This window comes from Ictalurus punctatus, chromosome 11 (assembly GCF_001660625.3).
Source record: "Ictalurus punctatus breed USDA103 chromosome 11, Coco_2.0, whole genome shotgun sequence".
Classification (NCBI taxonomy): Eukaryota; Metazoa; Chordata; class Actinopteri; order Siluriformes; family Ictaluridae; genus Ictalurus; species Ictalurus punctatus.
Genome location: NC_030426.2, coordinates 13,402,168 through 13,424,370, shown reverse-complemented (window position 1 = coordinate 13,424,370; position 22,203 = coordinate 13,402,168). Strand labels below are relative to the sequence as shown.

At 39.5% G+C, this 22,203-nt stretch overlaps 2 protein-coding genes across 2 annotated transcripts; one reads left to right on the top strand and one right to left on the bottom strand.

The window, feature by feature from the left end:
- Positions 1–1,262: 1,262 nt before the first annotated feature.
- frs3 (fibroblast growth factor receptor substrate 3) lies at positions 1,263–17,110 on the top strand. The gene is made up of 8 exons (XM_017479229.3): positions 1,263–1,744; positions 5,204–5,328; positions 5,452–5,540; positions 8,656–8,842; positions 9,200–9,361; positions 9,669–9,790; positions 10,774–11,664; positions 12,697–17,110. The coding sequence occupies exons 3-8, from the start codon at positions 5,475–5,477 to the stop codon at positions 13,135–13,137; spliced, it is 1,869 nt and encodes a 622-aa protein (XP_017334718.1). The 5' UTR covers positions 1,263–1,744; positions 5,204–5,328; positions 5,452–5,474; the 3' UTR covers positions 13,138–17,110.
- Positions 17,111–20,226: 3,116 nt separating this feature from the next.
- Positions 20,227–21,949, bottom strand: ppil1 (peptidylprolyl isomerase (cyclophilin)-like 1). Its single transcript, NM_001201039.1, has 4 exons — positions 21,811–21,949; positions 21,375–21,529; positions 20,779–20,847; positions 20,227–20,521 (listed from the first exon to the last, which is right to left on the bottom strand). Exons 1-4 carry the CDS (start codon positions 21,864–21,866, stop codon positions 20,301–20,303), a joined length of 501 nt encoding a protein of 166 aa, NP_001187968.1. The 5' UTR covers positions 21,867–21,949; the 3' UTR covers positions 20,227–20,300.
- Positions 21,950–22,203: the final 254 nt, after the last annotated feature.

Here is a 22,203-nt window from a genome sequence, read left to right as displayed (position 1 = left end):
TGTAATTTATTTATTTGCTATAAGTAAAAATGTCAGGTGAGCATCCTCCAAGTGTGGTGATTCCATAATTGTTGCCAGGGGTTGTAGCAGAAATCACTTCATTAACCCTTGTGTTCTGCCCAACCAAGTCAATATTACCTATTTAAATTTAAAGGAGAAAAATGCTTCTTTTTTTTTTTTTAAATCATAAAACTTGAAAAACTTGACAAACTTACTATTTGGGGCGTCTGCTATAGCCCTCTCCATATTGAACCTATATTGCACATGTTCAGATCATTTTGACTGGAGAATATAATTTACTGCAAAAAGTGGTGAAATATCAATTGATATTTTTCATAAAAACGCAACCAAATAGGTGAACTCACATTACCTCCATGTCTTACTTATACTCATACCTGACTCATAACTCATACATCTGCTGGAAGAGTATCTATGTATGAGTAGTGGTTTCATGTATTTTTTACTGATCCCCAAAAGCATAGATCTATTTAAGATTGGTGGTGAAGTTGAAAGTTTGCTTATAGTTTATTCTCTCTCTTATTATATTTGATTTCAGTCTGTTACTTGAATTGCTCTTGTGTCAGATTCTTTGGGAACATAGGCCTATTTGTCATTGTTTCTTAGGCATACTAAACACCTTTTTGGATTAAGCTTCTAGACTCTGTCTGATTCTCTCTGCTCTTCTTCAGGGGAGTTTTATCCCACCAGTTTATGGAATCATTTGCCATTGGACATCCGCCTTGCACCTTCAATTCCCAATTTTAAAAAGAGGCTGAAAACATATCTCTTCTCCAGGTGTTTTAATCTCATTTTTTAAAATATTGTCTATTGTCTGTCTTTATTTGGTTTTATTCTGTTTTCTATTTTACTTTTCTTTACTCTGTTCAGCACTTTGGTCAGCTTCTCTGTGTTAAATGTGCTTTATAAATAAAAAATTACTTACTTACTTACTTACTTACTTACTTACTTACTTACTTATTTCAAATAATCTAGTCAGTTTGAGCAGTGAGTATTGATATGCGAAACAATGGGAATACGGTGTGTATAGGCCACAGTAACTGATAAAACAATGGTGTACACTTAATAAGAGATATTTCATTCTCATTAGTAACTGTCTGCGAAATAGCTAAATGGCACTAATTTGTATGCTCTGTATTCTAGCCAGCTTGATATGTGTGTAAACTACTGGTGGGCAATGGCACCTTTTTGCCCCTTTACACCTATGTGAAAGTGAAAAAGAAATCAAACACTTGATTAATATGAACATAATAAAAAATCTAGATGTTTGCGAGCCTGCAGCGTGAGGGAGAAGTGGGATGTTTTATGTTAGTGTGGTTAGAGTGTAGTTAGTGGAGCAGTAGGCTATAGGCGGCGGCGCGGATGGTGAGCGGTTGGCAGCGCGTCATCATGTGCCGGTGAGCGCGCGCTCCGCCTCAGCTGGTCCTCCAGCGTCTCTACCTTCTTGCCGCTCCATCAGCCCTCGTTGGCTGGCTGAACTCTCACCCCGGCGCTCGGCAAATGTCAAAGAGAGGCCCGTGCCGCAGCAAGGGGGCGTTGAGGGGGGGGAACAACTGGCTTTCTAATCTTTTATATCAACCCAGGGTTTTTTTCTTCTTCAATAAAACCACCCCGAAAGCATTACTGTAAGTGACGGAAGCGAAGGACAGCCAGCAGCCCGCCTCCTGTGTGCAGCACCGCGGACTCCGCACCGCAGCTCCATCGCTCAGGTTCCGCGCTCCAACATGTGAGTAGCGCCTGAGCGCAGTTCCACCGTTTCTACAGCAGCAGCGTCCAGTTTCACCGCGGGCTGATGCTGATGCTGACGCTCGCAGGACTCTGTTTATCATAGCTTGTGTGTGTGTGTGTGTGTGTGTGTGTGTGTGTGTGTGTAGCCCGCAGTATTTCCGCCGCGGCTGTCACTAGCATCCAGCTGTAGTAGGCTTACGGTAGGACTGTGTTACTATAGAGCGTTTTCCAGCGATCCAGGTCTCTCTATCTCTGGACGACTCGAGTTCATACATGGCCACTGCCTGAATCGCATTTCTGTATTTATCTCCTATAATATTGACGCAGGTTTTTAAACAATAGATTGCCATTTTGAAGACGGATTTCTTCTGCATCCTAATCCCCCCTAATCCCTCCCCCCCATTAACCCCCCCCGAACACCTACTGATGGTGCATGTTTGGCTTTTCTCATTTAGCCTTTCTCTGGCCACGGCACCAGCACCACAGCGCTGATTATTAATCGCTCGTTTAGCGCGTAACCTTGAGCTGTGATTTTTCCTTCGTTTGCTCTTCTTCCAGCGCGGGATGAACCCGCTGCAGGTGTCAGTCAGAGACTCCACATCTACAGGAGCAGCATGCATGTCGCACGCATAACATTTTAGCTGTTCAAAGATGTGAATATTTCAGCTCATGGTTTGTGCAGCCTGATGTTAATATTGACAAATATAGGCTGTGCATGCACTGCCACGAGATCATCGGGACTGGACTATTTAACTGAGGATGCAGTAGGATGCAGTTTCATCCCAAACAACTGTGCACTGTGACTCAGTGCCACATGAATGAAACTGGAAGGCGTGATTGCAGTCGCAGATTTGGCGCACATGTAAAGAAACGGCCACCTGCTACTACAGTACGAACCGTATTGTTTGCATGATCAAGCACACGGACTGGCTCAGTCTGTAGTTAGTAGTAGGCCTGCTTTGTGATTGTACTTCCTGACTGGGGCCATGTTTATTGGTTTAGAGTAGTATGGTAGAGGCTGCTGGGATCAGGAAGTAGATAAGTTAGACCAAACTGGGCTCAGCTTGTTCCCTTATAGTTGTATATTATAATAACAGGGATATTGTGAAAAAGTTGGCTTTTTATTCATGCAGTGTCTTGTGATTGGTCTAATCTGCTCCTTAATTCCATGTTAACATTCTGTCCTACTCCTGACACTTAGGTTAGAAGGTTCAAAGAAAGTTACACTGCTATACTAGAACTTTTTTTTTTACTCCTCTCATGTTATACCTTGGGCGTACAGTGGCTTAGTTGTTAGCATGTTCGCCTCACACCTCCAGGGTTGGGGATTTGATTCCCGCCACTGGCCTGTGTGTGTGGAGTTTGTATGTTCTCCCCGTGCTGCGGGGGTTTCCTTCGGGTACTCCGGTTTTCTCCCCCAGTCCAAAGACACGCATGGTAGGCTGATTGGCATGTCCAAAGTGTCCGTAGTGTATGAATGTTTGTGTGAATTGGTATGTGATTGCACCCTGTGATGGACTGGCACCCTGTCCAGGGTGTACCCCGCCTTGTGCCCGATGCTCCCTGGGATAGGCTCCAGGTTCCCCATGACCCTGTATGATAAGCGGTATAGAAAATGGATGGATGGATGGATGGATGTATATTATACCTTCATTTGGTAACTATAGGCCTACACTCTCAGAAAAAGGGTACTAGACTGCACCTTTCTTCATCAGTTGGGAAGTACCATCAAGGGTACACACTTTGAACCTTTAGTATGTATCTTTTACCCTAGAAAGCTGTATCTGTAAATCTTAACGCTATAAAAAACTAATTACAGTCCATGTGTGTACCTTAAATCATTTTAAAGGTGCTCTTTATCCACGTTTCCAACATATTAAAGTTACAAAAGATGTACCCTTGAGGATCCCCACCCCAGCAATGAGGAAAGGAAAGGTTCCTGTCATTTCCATATCAAATCCTACTCTTGTTTAAAAAAAAAAAAAAAGCTGGAGATATTAAAGCTTCACTCTCCATATGTTCATTTTCTTATTATACCAATTTTAACACCTTTCAGACTCATTTGTCAGAATGATTTGCATTACTCATTTTTTTAGTATGATTCCAGATTGTGGCATTAGAACTTGTCAGTATGTTTGTCATTTGTGTTCTTGTAAAGTAAGCTGAAAGTGCTGTTTTTCTCTGTGTTGAATATCATTCAATGATATATTAAATGTGTTTTTTTCCTTCACCAAACCAAAACTTTTTGTATGTAAAAGGCTACAACTATACCAAAACCTTGGTATTATAAGTTGTTTTTTTTGTTTTTTTTAAAAGTTAGTTAATTAGTTAATTTTGGTAACATATAACTTTCATAAATGTAAGGAGTTTTGCACTAAAAGTATAAAAGTATTTGATTTACAGTCCTGATTAGTCCTTATGAGGTGTCAGAAGTTTATGGCTCAATATCTTTAAATCACAGAATTGTCAGAAGAAACCATATTGTTTTTGGCCCTCAAACTTATTTAATTATCTATCTATCTATCTATCTGTCTGTCTGTCTGTCTGTCTGTCTGTCTGTCTGTCTGTCTTTCTTTGCATTGTTATACTTAGTGTTTGAAACCCTTGACCTAAATTGTTCAAGTAACCTTAGCTTGCAGCTAGACGTCAGTACCCAGTTTCATTCAGACATTCTTGTGACTGGAAATAGAACCCAGAAATCTATGAATGGATCTTAAATGTGTCTCTGTGTGTGTGTGTGTGTGTGTGTGTGTGTGTGTGTGTGGACAATAGAGACTTGTTTTGATGTCCTTTTCTATTTATGCTGCATTAGAAATGGTGCCTGTTGTGCTGTTTAAAGTACCACATTTTTATATATAAAAAGATTTTGCCACTATTTTGAGATCCAAACATCTTGATACAGAACTAACCAACCATGTGTTAGTATGTGTGTATATGTTCAGTATATGTATATGTATAGTATATATGCAGTTCTAAGTGCAACTCCCTGTATAAAGGCCTCTAATTTACAATTAGTGCAACATTTGATAAATGATTTTGCATTAAGTGTCTTAACTGTAACGTGTTAATTCAGTTTTTAGTGAAATAAGAAAAAAAAGAAAGTTGTTGAACATGTTTTGCATTTGTAAAACAAAATGAGTATAATAGTGTCAGGTACAGAAACCTTTGAGGAACTAGCAGTAGCAGTCTTCTGTAGATGGTGGCCTAGAGGTCCTGACAGGTGATATTTGAACTGTTAGAGTTTAGCAATAGAATATATTTATTCTCCACTATCAAGAGGCAGAGTCTGTGCACATTTGTGAGACAGAAATGTCATGTAAAGTAATTATACCTCACATCCTGTGGGAGCCTGGAAATGCAGCACAGATTGACTTCCATTTTTGTATCTTAATCACAGCACACTTTCTGGAAAAAAAGGACAAAATTCTCAGCAGAATCTCTTTTCTTGGTTTGTCAGGAGATATGAAAACTTTGCGGGCTGGGACCTGCTGCTCGTTCCAGCACACCCCTGTTCCACCATGACCCCCAGCAGAGAATTCTGGGATTGACATTAGCATCACTCCCACTGATGGCCTGCACCAGGTACAGTTTCTTTTTCGCTATACACTTTGGTAAGCTGTTCTAACTAAAGTGAAAGAAAAGTATTGGTTTTATGCTTGTACTGAAAACTGATGAGTATTTAACTCTAACCTCACCACATAAAAGGTTTCAGCTAACCTGCTGAAGCTATGGGGAGCTGTTGGAGCTGTCTATACAGAGACGCCATTCAAGACAACCACCCCACCAAATTCAAGGTACATACAGTACTTACTAGCACACGATGTTTCATTGCACGTCCAAATAAAAAGATTAGTGTCAAAAGGCCCTGGAGAAATCTTTCAGCGTGGAGTCCTGGCCTTTTACTGGCAAGAGCAGACAATTCCCAGGTGTTCCCTTTCGTCGACTTTCAGTTTCCCACACTTTTGGGGGAAGCGTTGGCTCAGTGGTGAAGAACACCGATCAGAATGTCGTGGGGTAAAATAACAGCACCTCCAAGCTCTTAACCCAGCTGTTCAGCTTTATCCGGTCTCAGTTGTAAGTTGTTTTGGATAAATGTGTCAAATGAGCCAAGAATATAAAAATGTCAGATTTAGCACTTTTCTAACATTGCCATTAACTGCCAAATGCCAGTAATTAAAAAGAGTTAGAACTGGACTATAACACAGGTGTCAGAACTGTCCATGCCCACCGGCCCACGCATACTACTGCATTTCCTGTAGCCCACCCATAATACTCTCCTTGTCAGTATTTTCTTAGCAGTATTTGTGTAATATATTGATTGACTCTGAATCCTGAAATGCAGCACCAGCTCTGTAGTCAGCACTACTACTTCTACAAAAATGTTCGAAAGGAGGACAGTTGATGGACACTGAGGGCAGGTTCAAGAGAGCTGAGTGAGAGCGTACATGGGCTTTGTTTTTTTTTACTGGCGGGGATAAGCGGCTGTGATTTCTGCTCTGCTATGGTAAAGAAACTGTAAAAGCTATGGTAGGTAGAATAAAATTTCTACATCACCAGAAATCACCAATATCACATAAAAATAAGTATGTTACCCACACTAACAACCAGAAACAGCTTAAAGTTAAAGAATTGAATGATGGCCTTCACACAGTAGGATGTTTGTAGCAGCACAGAAAGATGCAAGTTTTATTTTTTCCAGAGGTGGGTAGTAATGCGCTAGATTTACTTCGTTACCTTTACTTGAGTAACTTTTTGCAAAAAATGCCCTTTTAAGAGTAGGATTAATTGGCCATGATTATACGCTTACTCAGGTTCATTTTTAATCACAGAAATGTACTTTTACTTCGCTACATTTGGTGGCATTTCTCTGTTACTGTTAAATGTTAATGAATAAATGTACTTTTAATAATTGGTTTATATAATATATAATGAGGTCTCAAGTCTTGTGATACGCTGCAGTGGTCTGAATGCGGACGCAACATCCGCTCACTTTTTAGCGGCTCAGTCCTGGAGAGGGGGAAGAAGCGAGCATGTCGAGGGAGGCAGGACACACGCACACACACACACACACACACAATCACACTCACACTCACGCTCTCTCTCTCTACACACTTTCTGTTCCAAAGTCTGTTCCTTTGTTCTCTGTTGTCGTGTTTAAATGCAGATGCTGACAAGTTTGTGTTGTTAACATGTTAAGACAGTCAACCATTTGGGAAACAGTTTTTGTGTTGAAAATGACAGCTTGTGTGTTATTGTACCCATCACAGGACTGGGATATACTGCTTCTTCTTGAACCCAGCTTTTATTTAATAGAAACAGAACAGACAGACTTTCAAGGAGATATGTGACTTACAGTTCACCATGTAGTCTGAGATTCAGGATTTTCCCTTAATTTTAATCACATCCGAAGTAACTTGTAACTTGCTACTCGTGTAGTCTTCTCATTGGATACTTTATTGCTGTTACTCAGGTAATTAGGATTCCTCCATCAGGAGGGAACCTATTGTTATTGTTAGTTTCTTCTTATTATTATTCTCCTTATCTCCCTAAAGTGCCCAATAACTCAAGATCTGAATGGTAAAAAGTTGTGAAATTTGGCACCTTAATACTACAGGCTACAAGTAACTCCCACATCACAAATGGCCCACATGAGCTCATAGGTGGCTCTACAGGCCATGCCCAAATTCTACGTGATTTTCCCTCCACCCCATAAGTACAAAATATCTGGATTGGTATACATGCCTTATTTCTCCTGGGGAACAAAAAACCATTGGGACCTGTAAAGTCTATGATAGATTTTCCAGTACATTGAAAATTTGTCCAAAACTACAAAAAATCTTCTCTTCATGAACCGTAGGTCCGATTGACTTGAACTGTGGTACATATGTGTGGGATACATGTCTTTCTAAAGGGTGATAATCAATAAGGAATCAAATAAAAATTGGCCGAACTATTTACATATTGGTGAATTGATAGCTGTTGCACGTATTTCTTGGGTTCATAAATCAATAGAATCTTAACCTATGGACTTATTTGTGCCACACACAAAGAGGACACTACAGTATGTTACTATGTGCCATGGCAACCTCATATCTCCAACAACAATGACATTAATAGGAATAATACTATCTTTTATATTATGTTTAATAATATCTTTATCGTCCACTAGATGGAGCTGTTCGTCTTCGAGGCAAAGTGCACTTTAGTGAATATAGTTTAAAAGATAGCCTTGTGAACTGAATTGCATTCACTAACTAATGTATGTTAAATAAGCGTTTCTATATCTCCTTTCAGTTTTGTAGAGTGGTCTTTCAAGCCTCTCTACAAGCTGAAATGTGCTTAGTTCTGTGTATATGCTCACTCAGAAACACATGAGCAGAGGACAGAAAACTACAAAAATGAACTTCAAATCTGCCAGATGCGTTGAAATGTTGAATCTGTGGGATACATTTCTCTCCCATGTCAATTTGAAATGGTCCGCAATCTGGAGGAGGAATCCACCATTGCTGCTTGCAGCTATATTGATTAACATTTTACTTTTACTGTTATTTGATTAATGATTTTTTTTTTTATAAGTAGCTTTACTTGTACTTGAGTAAAATTATTTCTGAGGGAAACAAAATTTTCCAATGCAAGAGATAGATCTTGTTGCATATTTTTAATACCTGGAAAAGTTATCACTTATAAAATCTGCTAATCCTTCTTTTTCATCAAAGTGTCTGACATTCTGCTCCGAGAATCTCAGATTATTCATGTTAACATTCAGCCTATATTATTCCATAGAACAGACACACTGACTATACAAAAGACAACAGGTAGCCTTAGTTTATTGTCTGTTGAAGGCAACATTGAGCTCTACACTGCTGGACAGTTTAGTGATTGTGTTTTTGATCTGTGCATAACCTGCAGGTGACAAATGTGGATGATGAAGGGAACGAGCTGGGATCGGGTACTATGGAGCTCACCCAAACCGAACTCATTCTGCACACCCGAAAGCGTGATGCCATCCGGTGGCCGTACCTCTGCCTGCGCCGTTACGGATACGATTCCAACTTGTTCTCCTTCGAGAGCGGGAGACGCTGTCAGACAGGACAGGGTGAGTTCACTGATCCACAGAGGACTGAGCGCTTGCTTTCTCTCATTTACAGTCGAATAGATATTGAGCTGATGGATAAGTAACTTGAGTAACACATAAAAATCAGAACAGCAGCCAGAGAATCAGCTTTGTGTATGACTGTTCATTGTGTAGGACTGATCCATTTGATGTCCTCAGGTGTAGATTACTTCTAACGCTTCCTGTATTAACATGATATCATGTTAATTCTCTTGTAGATGTTTGTTTAAACTACATAGACCTGCATTTACTTATACATCTCAGCATTCAATACTGATCCTCTGTGAGATTGTGAGTGTGCAATGAAAGATGAAGGTGCCTTTCTCTGTTATCCTGCAGGGATCTTTGCATTTAAGTGCTCCAGGGCAGAAGAGATCTTTAACCTGCTGCAGGAGCTGATGCAGTGCAACAGTATTAACGTGGTGGAGGAGCCCATGATCATGACCCGGCCTGGCCACACACCTGAGATGGAGATGCCCCGAACCCCTCAAACACCCAACAGTGAGACACACAGCCATACAAACACACACAAACAGCAGTCAGCATTAGAGTTTCTTATTTAAATAAGATCATGAAATATTTAGGATTATGCATGACAGATGTAGTTTTATCACGAACATATTAAGGCATGTGAAACATCTAACATATCTAATGTGAATATTTGTGGATCTGTTCAACTTCATTTTGTTCACTACTGTTCACACATTCTGTTGACATTTACTCCAAAATCTATAGCTAATGTTTAGGCATTCCATGGCAATACCACCGTGCACTGTTTATTATAACCTCACTGAACATCTGTGTGTAGCTCCCGGGTTCCCAGTGCAGACGTTTCCTAACGGATACCCTGGATACCCTATAAGTGCAGAATCATCACAGCCCTCCCTTACCGATGACCACAGACACAGCCTCATGGGGATGGATGACCAGGTGAGGCCAACACACACTCTACACAGAACGGACACACGTACACACACACACAGCCTCAACGCCGTATGGAGAATGAATACCACATCACTTATATTAAAGTAAGCTCATAATCAGTCCGTCCAGGATTTTGCTGAGCTGGTTTGTGATTTTTGTGGTCAAAAATGCTTGATTTTGCAGTGGATTTTTGCTAAATTTTTTGGTGCTTTTTTTGCAGAAAAAAACTTGAATCTGCGAAATCGCAATTGCAAAAAATTGCTTTGCACGGTCTTTCGTAGTGATATTTGTTGGTAAATGAGACCTTTTAGCTGTACTCATGTTCAATGCATGAGAATCAAACAGGGATTTGGCTGAATGAACGTTGTGGTGACGTCACATGACGTGTCTTGGCCCAAATCTGCGGAAAATCTGCAGTAATTTTGAGAAATTGCAAGCTCCTCTGAATAATGCGAAGTTTACTCGATTTTGCGTTCATTTCTGCAATCTGAAATCATGAAATCCTGGCGGGACTGACTAATATATAATCACATTTTGGAATTTTCTGTTTTCCCCTAGCTTCATTTGAACAAAGCAGTAGGGTGCCTCTGTCCTCTGTGATAAATGAGGCAAATGTACCTCATTATAACACAGAATATTCAGATTTGATGCTGAAAATGATTTGTGAATGATGAAGGAGACAGGTTTAGTGAAGTAGGAGCAGGAGCCCATTGGCCACAGGATGGCAGGAGTAGGAGCTAGTAGAAGCAGGATTAGTTGCTCACTCAGTAAACTGTATCTTGCGCAGCCTAAGACTGAATGGGAAATGTTTTATTGTAGCATTAAGACTGTATTTTAAAGACAATTACGTCAAATGATATTTTGCAGCAGTGCAAGTAACAATCTGTGGCATTGTGCACCTAACAAACTGTGATGTCATTAATTGCAGAACATGGTAAACGCTCATACTGTTAATAAACATGCCTGCACATGCTCCTTTTTCTCCACAGACACACACGTATGTGAATACGGTTAGTATGGAGAGTGAGCTTTCGAGCCGCCACTGTGTCCGATCCCTTCCCGAGGTTCGCCCCCCCGCCTTCACCGAGGCGTCCACTAAACCTGGCCAACCCGGCATGCACTGCTGTGGCATGGACGACTCTCACAAGGACCCTCAGCTCTTCCTCCAGCCAGGGGCTCAGGAGGTGAAGTTCATGCTGGGGCCGACGCCTGCACAGCGACACCTGATGGAGCGAGAGCGGGAGCGAGAGCGAGACCGAGACCGGCACTCCTCTCACCCTCTCCGAGCGCCTGACGGCAGCTCTGAAACCGAGGGAGAAGAGGCTCCTCCCCTTCACATGTGCAACACACATGCCTACCACCATTACCACCATCATCTGCACCGGCACTCCAGCATGGAGCCTTGTCCGGGAAGCCAGCTAACATATGAGAACATTAATGGTCTTAGAGGGCCACGCAGGCAGAGGCTAAGCCCCAGCAGTGCCTCCCAGTCGCAGTCTGTGGGCTCAAGCAGCAGCAGCAGCACAGCTGGAGAAACACACCCACATACACACCCACACTCCCTGGCACTCTCGCACACACATGCGTCCTCATTGCCTCCGCAGGGCTACAGCGGGGGTCATCGCCGCTCTGCGCTGCTCAACTACGAGAACCTTCCATCACTGCCACCGGTGTGGGAGTACCGTGCTCTTCAGCATGATGAAGAAGAGGAGCAGGATGAAGATGAGGAAGATGATGAGTACGAGGAGGAAGAAGAGGAGGACTTTGATGAGTATGAATATTCAGAGGGGCCAGGAACACCAAATGGATATCATCAGGAAAGTGGTGGCAGCGGTGGGATTCATCGCGATGCTCTGCAGAACTACGTCAACACAGAACAGGTACGGGAACGCTTACAAAGGACCTGCAACATCTAGTGATAAGTGTACTACTACTATGTTAGATCACAGATTTCTTGCTGCGGAGTTCCCCCGAGAACTTTGCTGTAAAGATCAGAAACATGGAATATAGGGTTTATTTGTAATACTACACCAGTTGATGGAGTGAGAGAAATCATAGTGACAGCCTCACCATCTCTGCTGACTGATCCAATGGCAAGGGGTTATACTGAGTACAGTACAAAACATTTTGGTGAGAAGCAGACACGCCTGTGAGATTCACTGATTTGTCTCAGACAGTGGGGAAATGCCGTCACTAAAAGCTATGAACAGCTGTGAGGTTACACTAGTCAGACAATATCCTGGCTATTAATCATCCTGCTTCAAAACAACTGTAGGATAATATAATAACATAATCTAGCAGCCATCATTCAGCTGTTCTGTTCAGTACTTAGCAATGGAAGTTCTTTTGATCCAGCTAATCTCTATTGAATATAGCAATACAACTGTAGTATTTATTGTAAAATAGCCAAAACGTACCACCTCCATTGCAGTTATAGCAATATAACCAACATGCATCAAAGCCAGGAAGTGTATTTTTTTATACAAAGGGATGTTTATTTTAAAGGATGTGATTAATATGCCGAAATATTATTATAACATTGTACTATAATAACATTATTATAAAAACAGCATCCCACATTTAAATTTAAACACCAAATGTTCAAAAGCATTTTTAAAAAATCATAGTAAAATAAAAATCTATCTCAATGACATGGTATAAGTCTATTACATTTTTAATTTCTTCTGAGGTTTTTAAACCCCTTTTTGTGTTTGGCCCCTTGTGGAAATAGACACACAAAATTTCTCAGCGTGTTGTTAAAAGATATGTTTCTTATTGCCTGTAGAAATTGAGGCACAGGCAAATTTTTTGTTTTATTCCACCTTGTATGTATGGATAACACACACACACACACACACACACACACACACAAAGTCCTGAAGTCCATAACCATGTCTTGTTTTCCCCAACAGATTCCGCCTCCCACCCATCTGCATCATGCGTGCCCTCCTCATCCTCAGCCCTCCGAGAGGGGTGGACGAGTTTTCAGTTTTGATTTCCGCCGGCATCGGGCGGGGCGTGGCACAGTTGGCAGTGCAGCCTGCGAGCAGCATGGCCGCCACCTGCCCCCTCCACCCTCTCGCCAGCTCAACTACATCCAGGTGGACTTGGAGGCTGGAGCCTCGAGTTGCCCAGGACACGGCGGGGGCGGAGCTCAAGTGCCACAGAGACCGCCTCCAATGAAGCGCGGCATGGCTGCTGCCCCGGTAATGCCTCCCTCCCGCCGTGGTGAGTGTTATGCTGTGATCGACCTGCAGAAAACCGCAGCCATGTCCAATCTGCAGAAAGCCCTGCCTCGTGATGATGGCACGTCCCGAAAGACCCGCCACAACAGCACCGACCTGCCTCTGTGAGACAAAATGAGCGATAAAGAGTGAGGGAAAAAAAAGAATGTTATGGGTAAGAGTAGAAAACAAAGGAGCTCTGTGGAGTTACTGTCCTCTCACCATTTGGTTGGAGTTTTCATCCTCACACTCATATTTTCAACACATTGCACTTATGCCAGCTACATCTTGTGGATACAATAAGGTGAAACTGAATATACCAGCTATATGTTATATAAATCCATGCAGTTTTTAAAGGCGGTACATAACTGATTTTGGTGCCCATTGACCCTCAAATTGTAATCAAGCCCCTTCTTCTAAACTGAGCCACAGAGTTATACCTTTATAGAAAAGGTGTTAAAAATAATCTACAAGGAAATATCGCATTCCAGATCATATCTGAAGCTGCTTTATAAACAGCTGTCTTTTCAGCTTACGTAAAACAAAGTACTACATGTTTAAAAGCATGTTTATTCACAGCAGTTCTTACTCATCCATCTGGTCTGCCATTAACTTTTAACAACTTTTCAACAATACGTTACATCCTAAAGCATATTTTTTTTCAATAAAAAAAACCAACATTTAATTGAACATAAAATACAGTTGAGAAAGTTCGTTGTGTGTGAAAGTACAGATTAGGAAAGAGTAAAAGACATTACAGTCTAAGAGATTACAGTCTGACTGCTGTTCCCACATTCCCAACATAATCACTTAATCTGTGATTCACATTCAAGTGTTAATGAAGTGCAAATCCAAGAGTATGTATTTATGTAAATCTATGTTTTGGAAAAACTGTGCAAAGCATCATAGCCATGCATATGCAGAAGGAAGGACTTTCATTATTTTTTTATTAAAAAAAAAAAGTCATTCCATGAGCCTTGATTAGGCAAACCTTATTTATATTAATTTATTTAGTTTTATTATGCATATTTATGCATTTATGGATTTGTTTAATTTTGTTATTTGACTCTTATAAATAAGAGTAGATAACATATACGTCAAGGAGATGAATTGTCTTCTAAAGATAGCATAGGTGATGAGGAAGACGATACAATCCAGCTTTGTTACATGTCATGTCATTGTTACGTTGTTTTGATACCTGCAGTTTCATGTGGAATATTTCTATTTTAGTGACATATCGTGCCAAACACAGGAATATTATACTGAATCATGTGCCAATGGTGTATATGGAGTTTGAGGGCTAACTATCAGCAACAGCTGAAAATAAACTACAGCTGTACTCACTACACAAAGATTATAAGCTATCCAGGGCTAAAATGTTGATGATTTAGACATTGCCTCCCATTTATACATGCCAGTTTTTACTGCATATGAAGTTATTGAATCTGGATGTTTTGTTGTTAGTGGCAGAATTCCAGTCAGGGTTCATGTTTGTCTGTTCCACCTATAGTAACAGGTAGCCTACTGTACACGTTGCCTTGCAGTTACACTATACTGTGAAAAAGACTAATATGAATAAAGGCTCAAATTCTGCGATTACCAGATGTTCATACATATGAGGATTACAGCACCAAGAATTTTGTTAGGAAGGTTTTCTGCACAAAGAATAAGACTAATCCAAAAGTAAAAAGGCTTTTTAATTGAGATTCTGACTTTAGTATAAGATTTAATATAAGATCTGTGTTGGGGGGGATAGAGGGCCATGAAATATTTGCTTTGGTCTTTACTTCCTGATAAAGTTTTTCCACCAATTTTTCAGAATTTCATTTTGTTACAATAATTTTGTATAACTGTAGTATATTTACACATTTCATAAATGTGCAAATGTACCACAGTTATACATAATTATCACTACTTTAAAAAAACAACAACAACTAACCAGTGAGTAAGTGTTCTTTCATATAACTGAACCATAACCTTTATTTATCCCATTTAAATATTATGATTACAGACATAGCCAAAAAAATACACTTACCACTCAGCTATGAAAGTGCTATGTATGTATATATGAAACTTTGTAAAATGGGTGGAAACTGTAATATAGTTTCTTCTCGTTTAGCTGGGTGGGGATGTAGACTCAGCGCTTCAAACTGGAATTGGCAGCCATGCTGAACTGAAAGCAAAGCCACATGGAGCTTCATTACCAAATTCTTCACAACGTTAATCTACTTATTAGCCTCTTTTGTTATAAGCTTGTCCTAAAATAAATTTAAAACAAAGTATTCTGATTTCTAATTCAGAATTCTTTTTTTTGATCAACATTCCCACAACTTAGTTATTCGAACTAAAACCAATTGTTCTTCATAGAGCCTTGCATTTCACTCCAGTATGGCTGTTAGTGGGGTCAAGCCAAACTAAATCAACATGTAATATACACTCACACAGGTACATTGCGGTGTTTGTGATGTACTCTAAGAATGCGATGATAAACTATTTGGACACTTTTGAACACTTTTAAGAGAGTCAATCTAGTTTTAACATCTATATTTTTGGTATTGTGTGAAAAAAACATTTTGCAATAACAGCTATTGGGGTCATATCAGTGTTTGTCCAAGTTGTGAAAAATGATGATCTGTGTGTATGTGTGTGTGTGGTACGAAGGTGGTATTTCATCACCTTTCAAAGAGGTCTTAATCAGGACTGGCTTTGCTGTCTTTCTCAGGCCTTGATGCACATGTGCTTTTTGGCCTAATCTTGGCATTGTGAGGAAGGGGGGGATTGTATTTGTATTAAATATGACACATGTGGGATAATAGATAACGTAATTGTGCTATAAAAAAAAATATGAATAGTTATTAAATTGTGGGGACAATTAAGGTACACTAGGAAACCTTAGAATCTTATGTTTACGTTGGTTGTGTGAGACCTCTTTGGATTGTGAATGTTTTAATTTTCAGGATTTTCCATTTTTAACATAATTTTTTTATTCCATCAGGGTCAATGAAGTAGCTCTTCGCTGTGAATTTCATATATTATGGGTTACATTTTAGACCCAGGCTAGTTGCACTGAAAATAGAAATAGGACAACAGTAATCCTGAATTATTGAATATTGAATCCCACTGTAAAAAAAAAAACATTAAAAAGATATGTTTTGAAATTTTACAAAGAAAGGTTGAACGGTCATTCAGCATTTACAGGTGTCTTAATTGCAATCTTTGTTTAGACTTTCCTTGTTGACTTGTTTTCGTCAAAACAACTATGTACCTCTCCGTTAATGCAATGTCATGAATGGGATTCGTATATAATTCTATTTTCATCCAAGCCTGAGATAAATTTTCAGCTGAAGGTCATTTTGAAGGAAACCTAACTGAAATCTGAATGACTTACTGGCAGTCTGGCTTCATATTTTGTCTTAATAAGGCTTAGGCAGAGCTCACTGACTGTGATGTCCTGCACATTAATGTGAATGAGTGCCAATTGTGTCTGAGTAAGAGCGATTGAGAGCGGCTCATGCATGGACTCTTTAGTGGAGCTTGCTGGGCTCAAAGCTCTGTGAACAGTCTTACTCTCTGTATGAATGTAATACACAGAGACGGACTTGTAAAACGCCCAGATCAGGCGATTTACACTTGATGTTTCTATCCTCACTGATTTAAAAAACAAAAACAAAAAAAGTGTTACTGTTTTGTCTTGAAAATTAAATTTTTTCCAGTTGGTTTCTTTGTATACAGTATTTACATTTTCTTGTAAGTATGTATTTCTGTGTGCGTACATAACATATATATGGGTATGCCGTGGCAGTCAGCTTCTCCTGTGTTTGTTTACACAACACACTACTTTTTTGCCACAGCTGTTGAACTGTAGGAAGAACCGTCCGTGCACCGGAATTCATTTCGTTAGATGGACAATGCGTCTCGTCTCTGTCAACAGAGACGAGATCTTCAGTAGTCTGACGTAGTCGCAGTCCTAACCCTTCCCTCCTCCTTACGATGCAGAGCAGGCATGCCCCATATTGAATGTTATTTTCAGTCGTATAAACCTTTTGAAGAGAAAGGCTTGTACAATAAAATGAATGTGATTCAATGTAATGTCAATATTAAAACTGGAACTGTAATGAAATGCTTGTGCTGATGAGTCATTTTAAGAGTCATATCAGGAAACAGTGTAGTGAATGAGATCTCGTGTCCTGTTTAATTCAAATAAGTGTATTCAGTCGTTATCGTCAAACGCTGTCGTATGTCATTAATAGAACAGCCATAACCATTTGAAACTTAACGCTTGTTAACTATAATTGTGCAGAAAACTTGACAGAAAGATTAGAAGGTTCATTTATTGGGTTTATTTATTTAATGTACAACATTTTTAGCTCTTACTTCACCCAGTGCTGTTGTCCGAGTCAATGCCTTTCCACACTTTTCCACTGCATGAAAACCACGTGATTTTTAGCACTGAAATGCATCACACCTTTGAAGTTTTCAGAGAGTTGTTGTTATTAAGATGTCACTACAGGATTAGTATCAGGTATCAGCCGATGCTCTGATTGGAGGTATCATACCAGTATCAGTATCATACCAAAAACCAGTGCAATGCCTGAAAAAATAAGGCATCTTCAGGCAGATCAATGTACAGTCATAAGTTCTTACTTTGTTGTAAAATAATTTTTTTTAAAACAGGCACAATTTGATAGAATTATAAATTGCTCCATGGCAAGGTTGCAGTGCAACATATACAATTTTCATAGAGTTAATAATTGCCTATATTGTTGCTTTAAGGTCTACCTTTTCATAATACGTAGCATTCTTGTGAGAAATAAGCACAGTGTGATATCTGTCCTCTTTAATAATAATTATCTGCCGAGCCTCTGCAGGCTCCAACCTTGAGATCTACCTTCCTGCAGGTTTCATCTCTAACCAAATTCTAACACACCTGTTTGATTTGATCAAGAACTTCTTAAGGACATGATTAGATGGTCATGTTGGCATGATTATGGTTAGTCTTAAAATAGATCTCCAAGAATAGGCCTGGTGACCACTGCTGTATGTAAACTGAGGCACTGATCTGAAGTGAGTATCTCACGGAGTTGTCGGATTACTGCTGGAAGTGCGGTGTTAATTTAATGCAGAACTGTTATGTTCCATTGAGACCATCTAACCAGACGGCACAGTAAGTCATAGCATACATATGCAACTGTGCTTTAATTTTTCTAGCCTTTTTTTGAAATGTTTTTAAACTTGGCTAGAGAAGACTTGAATTTAACATTTAATTCTCCGAAGGAGTCGTCTAAAATTGTGATCTTAACAATTCAACACATGTATATGTTACATTTGAAAGTTTATACATTTAAAGTTCTGGCTCCTGACACTAAGAGAGATTAAAAAACACTTCATGAATATATGGAATTTACTGCAATTTTTTAAAAACACTGTTTCAAGTTCAATCCTGTGCTTGGGTTACATTTCACATGTTCTACCTGTGTCTGAATCAGTTTCTCCAGATTCCTCTCACTCCCTGAAAACATGCCAGCAGGTAAATTGGAAAGGTGTTTGGCAAATTGCTCCTAGGTATGAGTGAGTGTGTGAATATGTGGACTGGTGTCTCATTCAGGGTGTAATCCCGCCTCACGCCCAGTGTTCCTGGGATAGCTCTGTATACACCGCAATTCACCATGACCCGGACATGAACCAGGATAAAGAGGCTTGTAAAGATTCATGACTGATCATTATTTGAGTGTAAAACGTTATGTAATAATTTCCAAAGCTGACATGTTATGACACATAATGATAGTTGAACCTGTTACTGCTTTACTAGTGGGGAAAATCTCATTACTTTTTCTAAACCCAGTGACGCAATTACTATCAGGTTCAGTATAAAAAAAACATGGACATTGATAAACATGCTTAAGCATTTAATTACACCACCTATGAATCAATGAAAAAAAGATTATTATAAGATACACAATTATGCCTTGGTGTAGTTTAATAATAATTTTCCTTTGTCAGAGAGTGTAGGTTTTCATAAATATGCATGAACATTTTCAGACATTTGCTTGAATACAGATGGTAATATGACCTCCGTATCCTCAGAAAGAGAACGAGGCACTGTAGGGAATTTTGTCCAATAAAACAAGTTGGCAGTTTGGAAATTATTACACACAAAGTTACAGTTTAATAATGTTAATTCTTTCATCTTTATTATCCTGATCCGGGTTGTGGTGGAGCCAGATCCTAATCCAGGAACACTGTGTGAGGTGGGACTACACCCTGAATGGGACATCCATCACAGGGTGCCTTGCACACATACATTCACACTCATTTACTTATACCTTGGGGCAATTTAATATAGCCAGTCTAACTGGCATGGTTTGAAAGGTGGTAGGAAAACAGACATTTTAATTTGAATAATTTAACTAATATTGCTTTTAGATATTATGAAATGCATGTCTAGTTCTGTCTTCAGCACTGTTTGGAGCATACAGTATATAAAATTAAAAATAGCTAAAATTAAAAAATTTAATAAAAAGAATAATTAAAATAAAAAACTGAATAATTAGTTTTGGTCCATAAAACTACACTGGTCTTTAGCGAGGGATTTATCAAATTTAATTAGACAGTAAAATGTTATGATGCATAGTATAGTGGAGATGTGTATGTGTGTAATTAAATATATATATACATAAAAAAATAAAAAATCAACAGTGGTACAGAACTGCACATACTCTCTGATGAAGTCTCTTTTTTGTGTCAGCCCCGAAAACAACTGGTGATCTTGAGCCATCACAAATAAACAGACCATAATTTCTATCTATTCACAGTGCCTAGTTATCACTAGTCAGCACATGATTACATGTTTTTTTTAATAAGTGATCTACACGCTAATGATTAATATATGTAGAGTTTGTATTTTTAGAGAAATATCCAGATGTAGCCAGAAAGAAAGAACTGCTTTTCCACTTGCAGGTGTTAGACTGGTAAATGCAATATTAGTTCATCCAGTGTCTGTTTGTTATTTAAGCTTTGTACACAACCGTTTAATAGTAAAAGCATCCCTCTGTCTGTGGATCTATTTACAATACACACACAAAAAAAAGAAAAAAAAAGACACTGTATAATTTCACTTATGTACAAGGATTAGTCTTGCTCATAATGAATAAAACAGACATAGAAGAGCGTACATAAGAATTTTACCCTCAAAAAACCTAATGCAACTCACACATTGCAAACATTACAAAATATTTTTTTATTGTTAAAAAAACCCAATACTGTACAAAATTATGTGTGAACTTCGACACATGTCAGTTAGGTAGAGTCACCCGGAGTATTTTGATCTCCTCCACAGGACGATCTTGACTGTTAGTCTCCACCATGCCGATTCGATTAAGAACGCTGATGCCTTGGCAAACTCTCCCAAATATACTGTGCTTGCCATCAAGCCACTGTGTGGGGGCCAGAGTCAAAAAGAACTGACTCCCGTTTGTGTCTGGGCCTGCGTTAGCCATAGCAAGGATTCCAGCACCTATATGAAAATAAAAAAATAAAACAAATACACACCACAAATCAGGCAGTGACCAATACTGCAGTCAAGTCAGTAAGACATGGCACGGGATTCATACGAGTGAGATTGTAACTAAAACTACAAATACTAATTCCTTCTGAAGTGCTATATGCAAAAAGAATTTCGTTTCTACTGTAACATGCATTCTTAGACCATGTCTTCTAATATGACAAATACTTTTAGCATAAGTGAGTTTCCTAAGCTATGGTTTTACCCACCTGTGAATTTCAGCTCTGGGTGAAGTTCGTCCTCAAACTGTTTTCCATATATACATGCACCACCACGGCCTGAGAGGACAATAAAAGATTTTTTCAATCTAATTTACCGTCCAATATTATCCGCTACAGTCTTAAACTCTGAATTTTAAGTTACACTGACAGCACAGAAACAAGCATGACTGTCAGAGCTGTAATGCAATGTGTTGAGCTATGGATGTTGTGCTTGTTAGCTCACAGTGCAGTGCTCACTTGAAGAATTCTGATCTGTAGGAAGATTATGTTTGTATACACAGTGTAATTGGCTTTTAGGAATTTGCTAAATTCAAATTGTAGCAAGATAATAGCTGAATTTATAAAAATTACAGCGTTCAAAAGTTTACTAACCCTTGATTCTTAATACTGTGTGTTGTTACCTGGATAATCCATGACTGTTTTTATGTTTTGTGATAGTTGTTCAGGAGTCCCTTGTTTGTCCTGAGCAGTTAAACTGCCCACTGTTCTTCAGAAAACATCTCAATCTCTCATTCTCTCTCTCTTTCATGCAATGACGACGACGACAACAACAACAGATGTTTGTACACTTAGTCAGGACTCACCAGTTCCTGTCGGGTCGCCTCCTTGCACCATGAAGTCTTTAATGATGCGATGAAACTTGGTGTTGTTGTAATATCCTCGTCTGCCCAGCTCGGCGAAGTTCTTGCAGGTTTTAGGTGCGTGTTTCCAGTACAACTCCAACACGATGGTTCCCATACTGAAGACCACAGCAGCACAATGACGTTTCAGATGCGTTTCTACCTTTCCCCCTTTTACATCGTACACAATGTCATCCTTTAACGCCATAGAAACCCTCACCATCTCTCTCCCAGCCCATAACCAGCTAAAACACGTACAGTAAGCAGGACATTAGCGCTACAGAAACTGAAACAGGACCAATATATAGGAGAAAAAGCGTATCCTGTATGCAGGCTAGCGTGAAGTTAATATGGTGTCCTTTAACTCATTCATTCGGAAATATAAACTGCTTCTACTTACGAGGTCTCGAGTGACACCGTAGCGGGCTGCCATGAGTCTGGTGGGATTCCTGACATTTCCTGGTGTTAACAGCTGAATATACGACAACGCGTTCTCAAAAATACACCGAATTAACCGCTAAATAATGCAACAAAACGTGCTACGGAAGTGATTTGGAGTACCGCTTTTTCTTTGCATATAAAGTTATGAAGAGAAGACTAATGTCCGTGTGCTGCCATCTAGTGGACCGGAAGAGAGACTGAAAGAACCACGCCCGCAGTGGAAGTTCGCCTGAGGCAAAACGAGAAACAAACAGAATGCTTTATCATGGGGGAAAAAATACCTAGGCATACTATTACACTCATCAGTGGTGGTTTTTTTTAAGGCAGTAAAAACACAATAACAATATCAAAA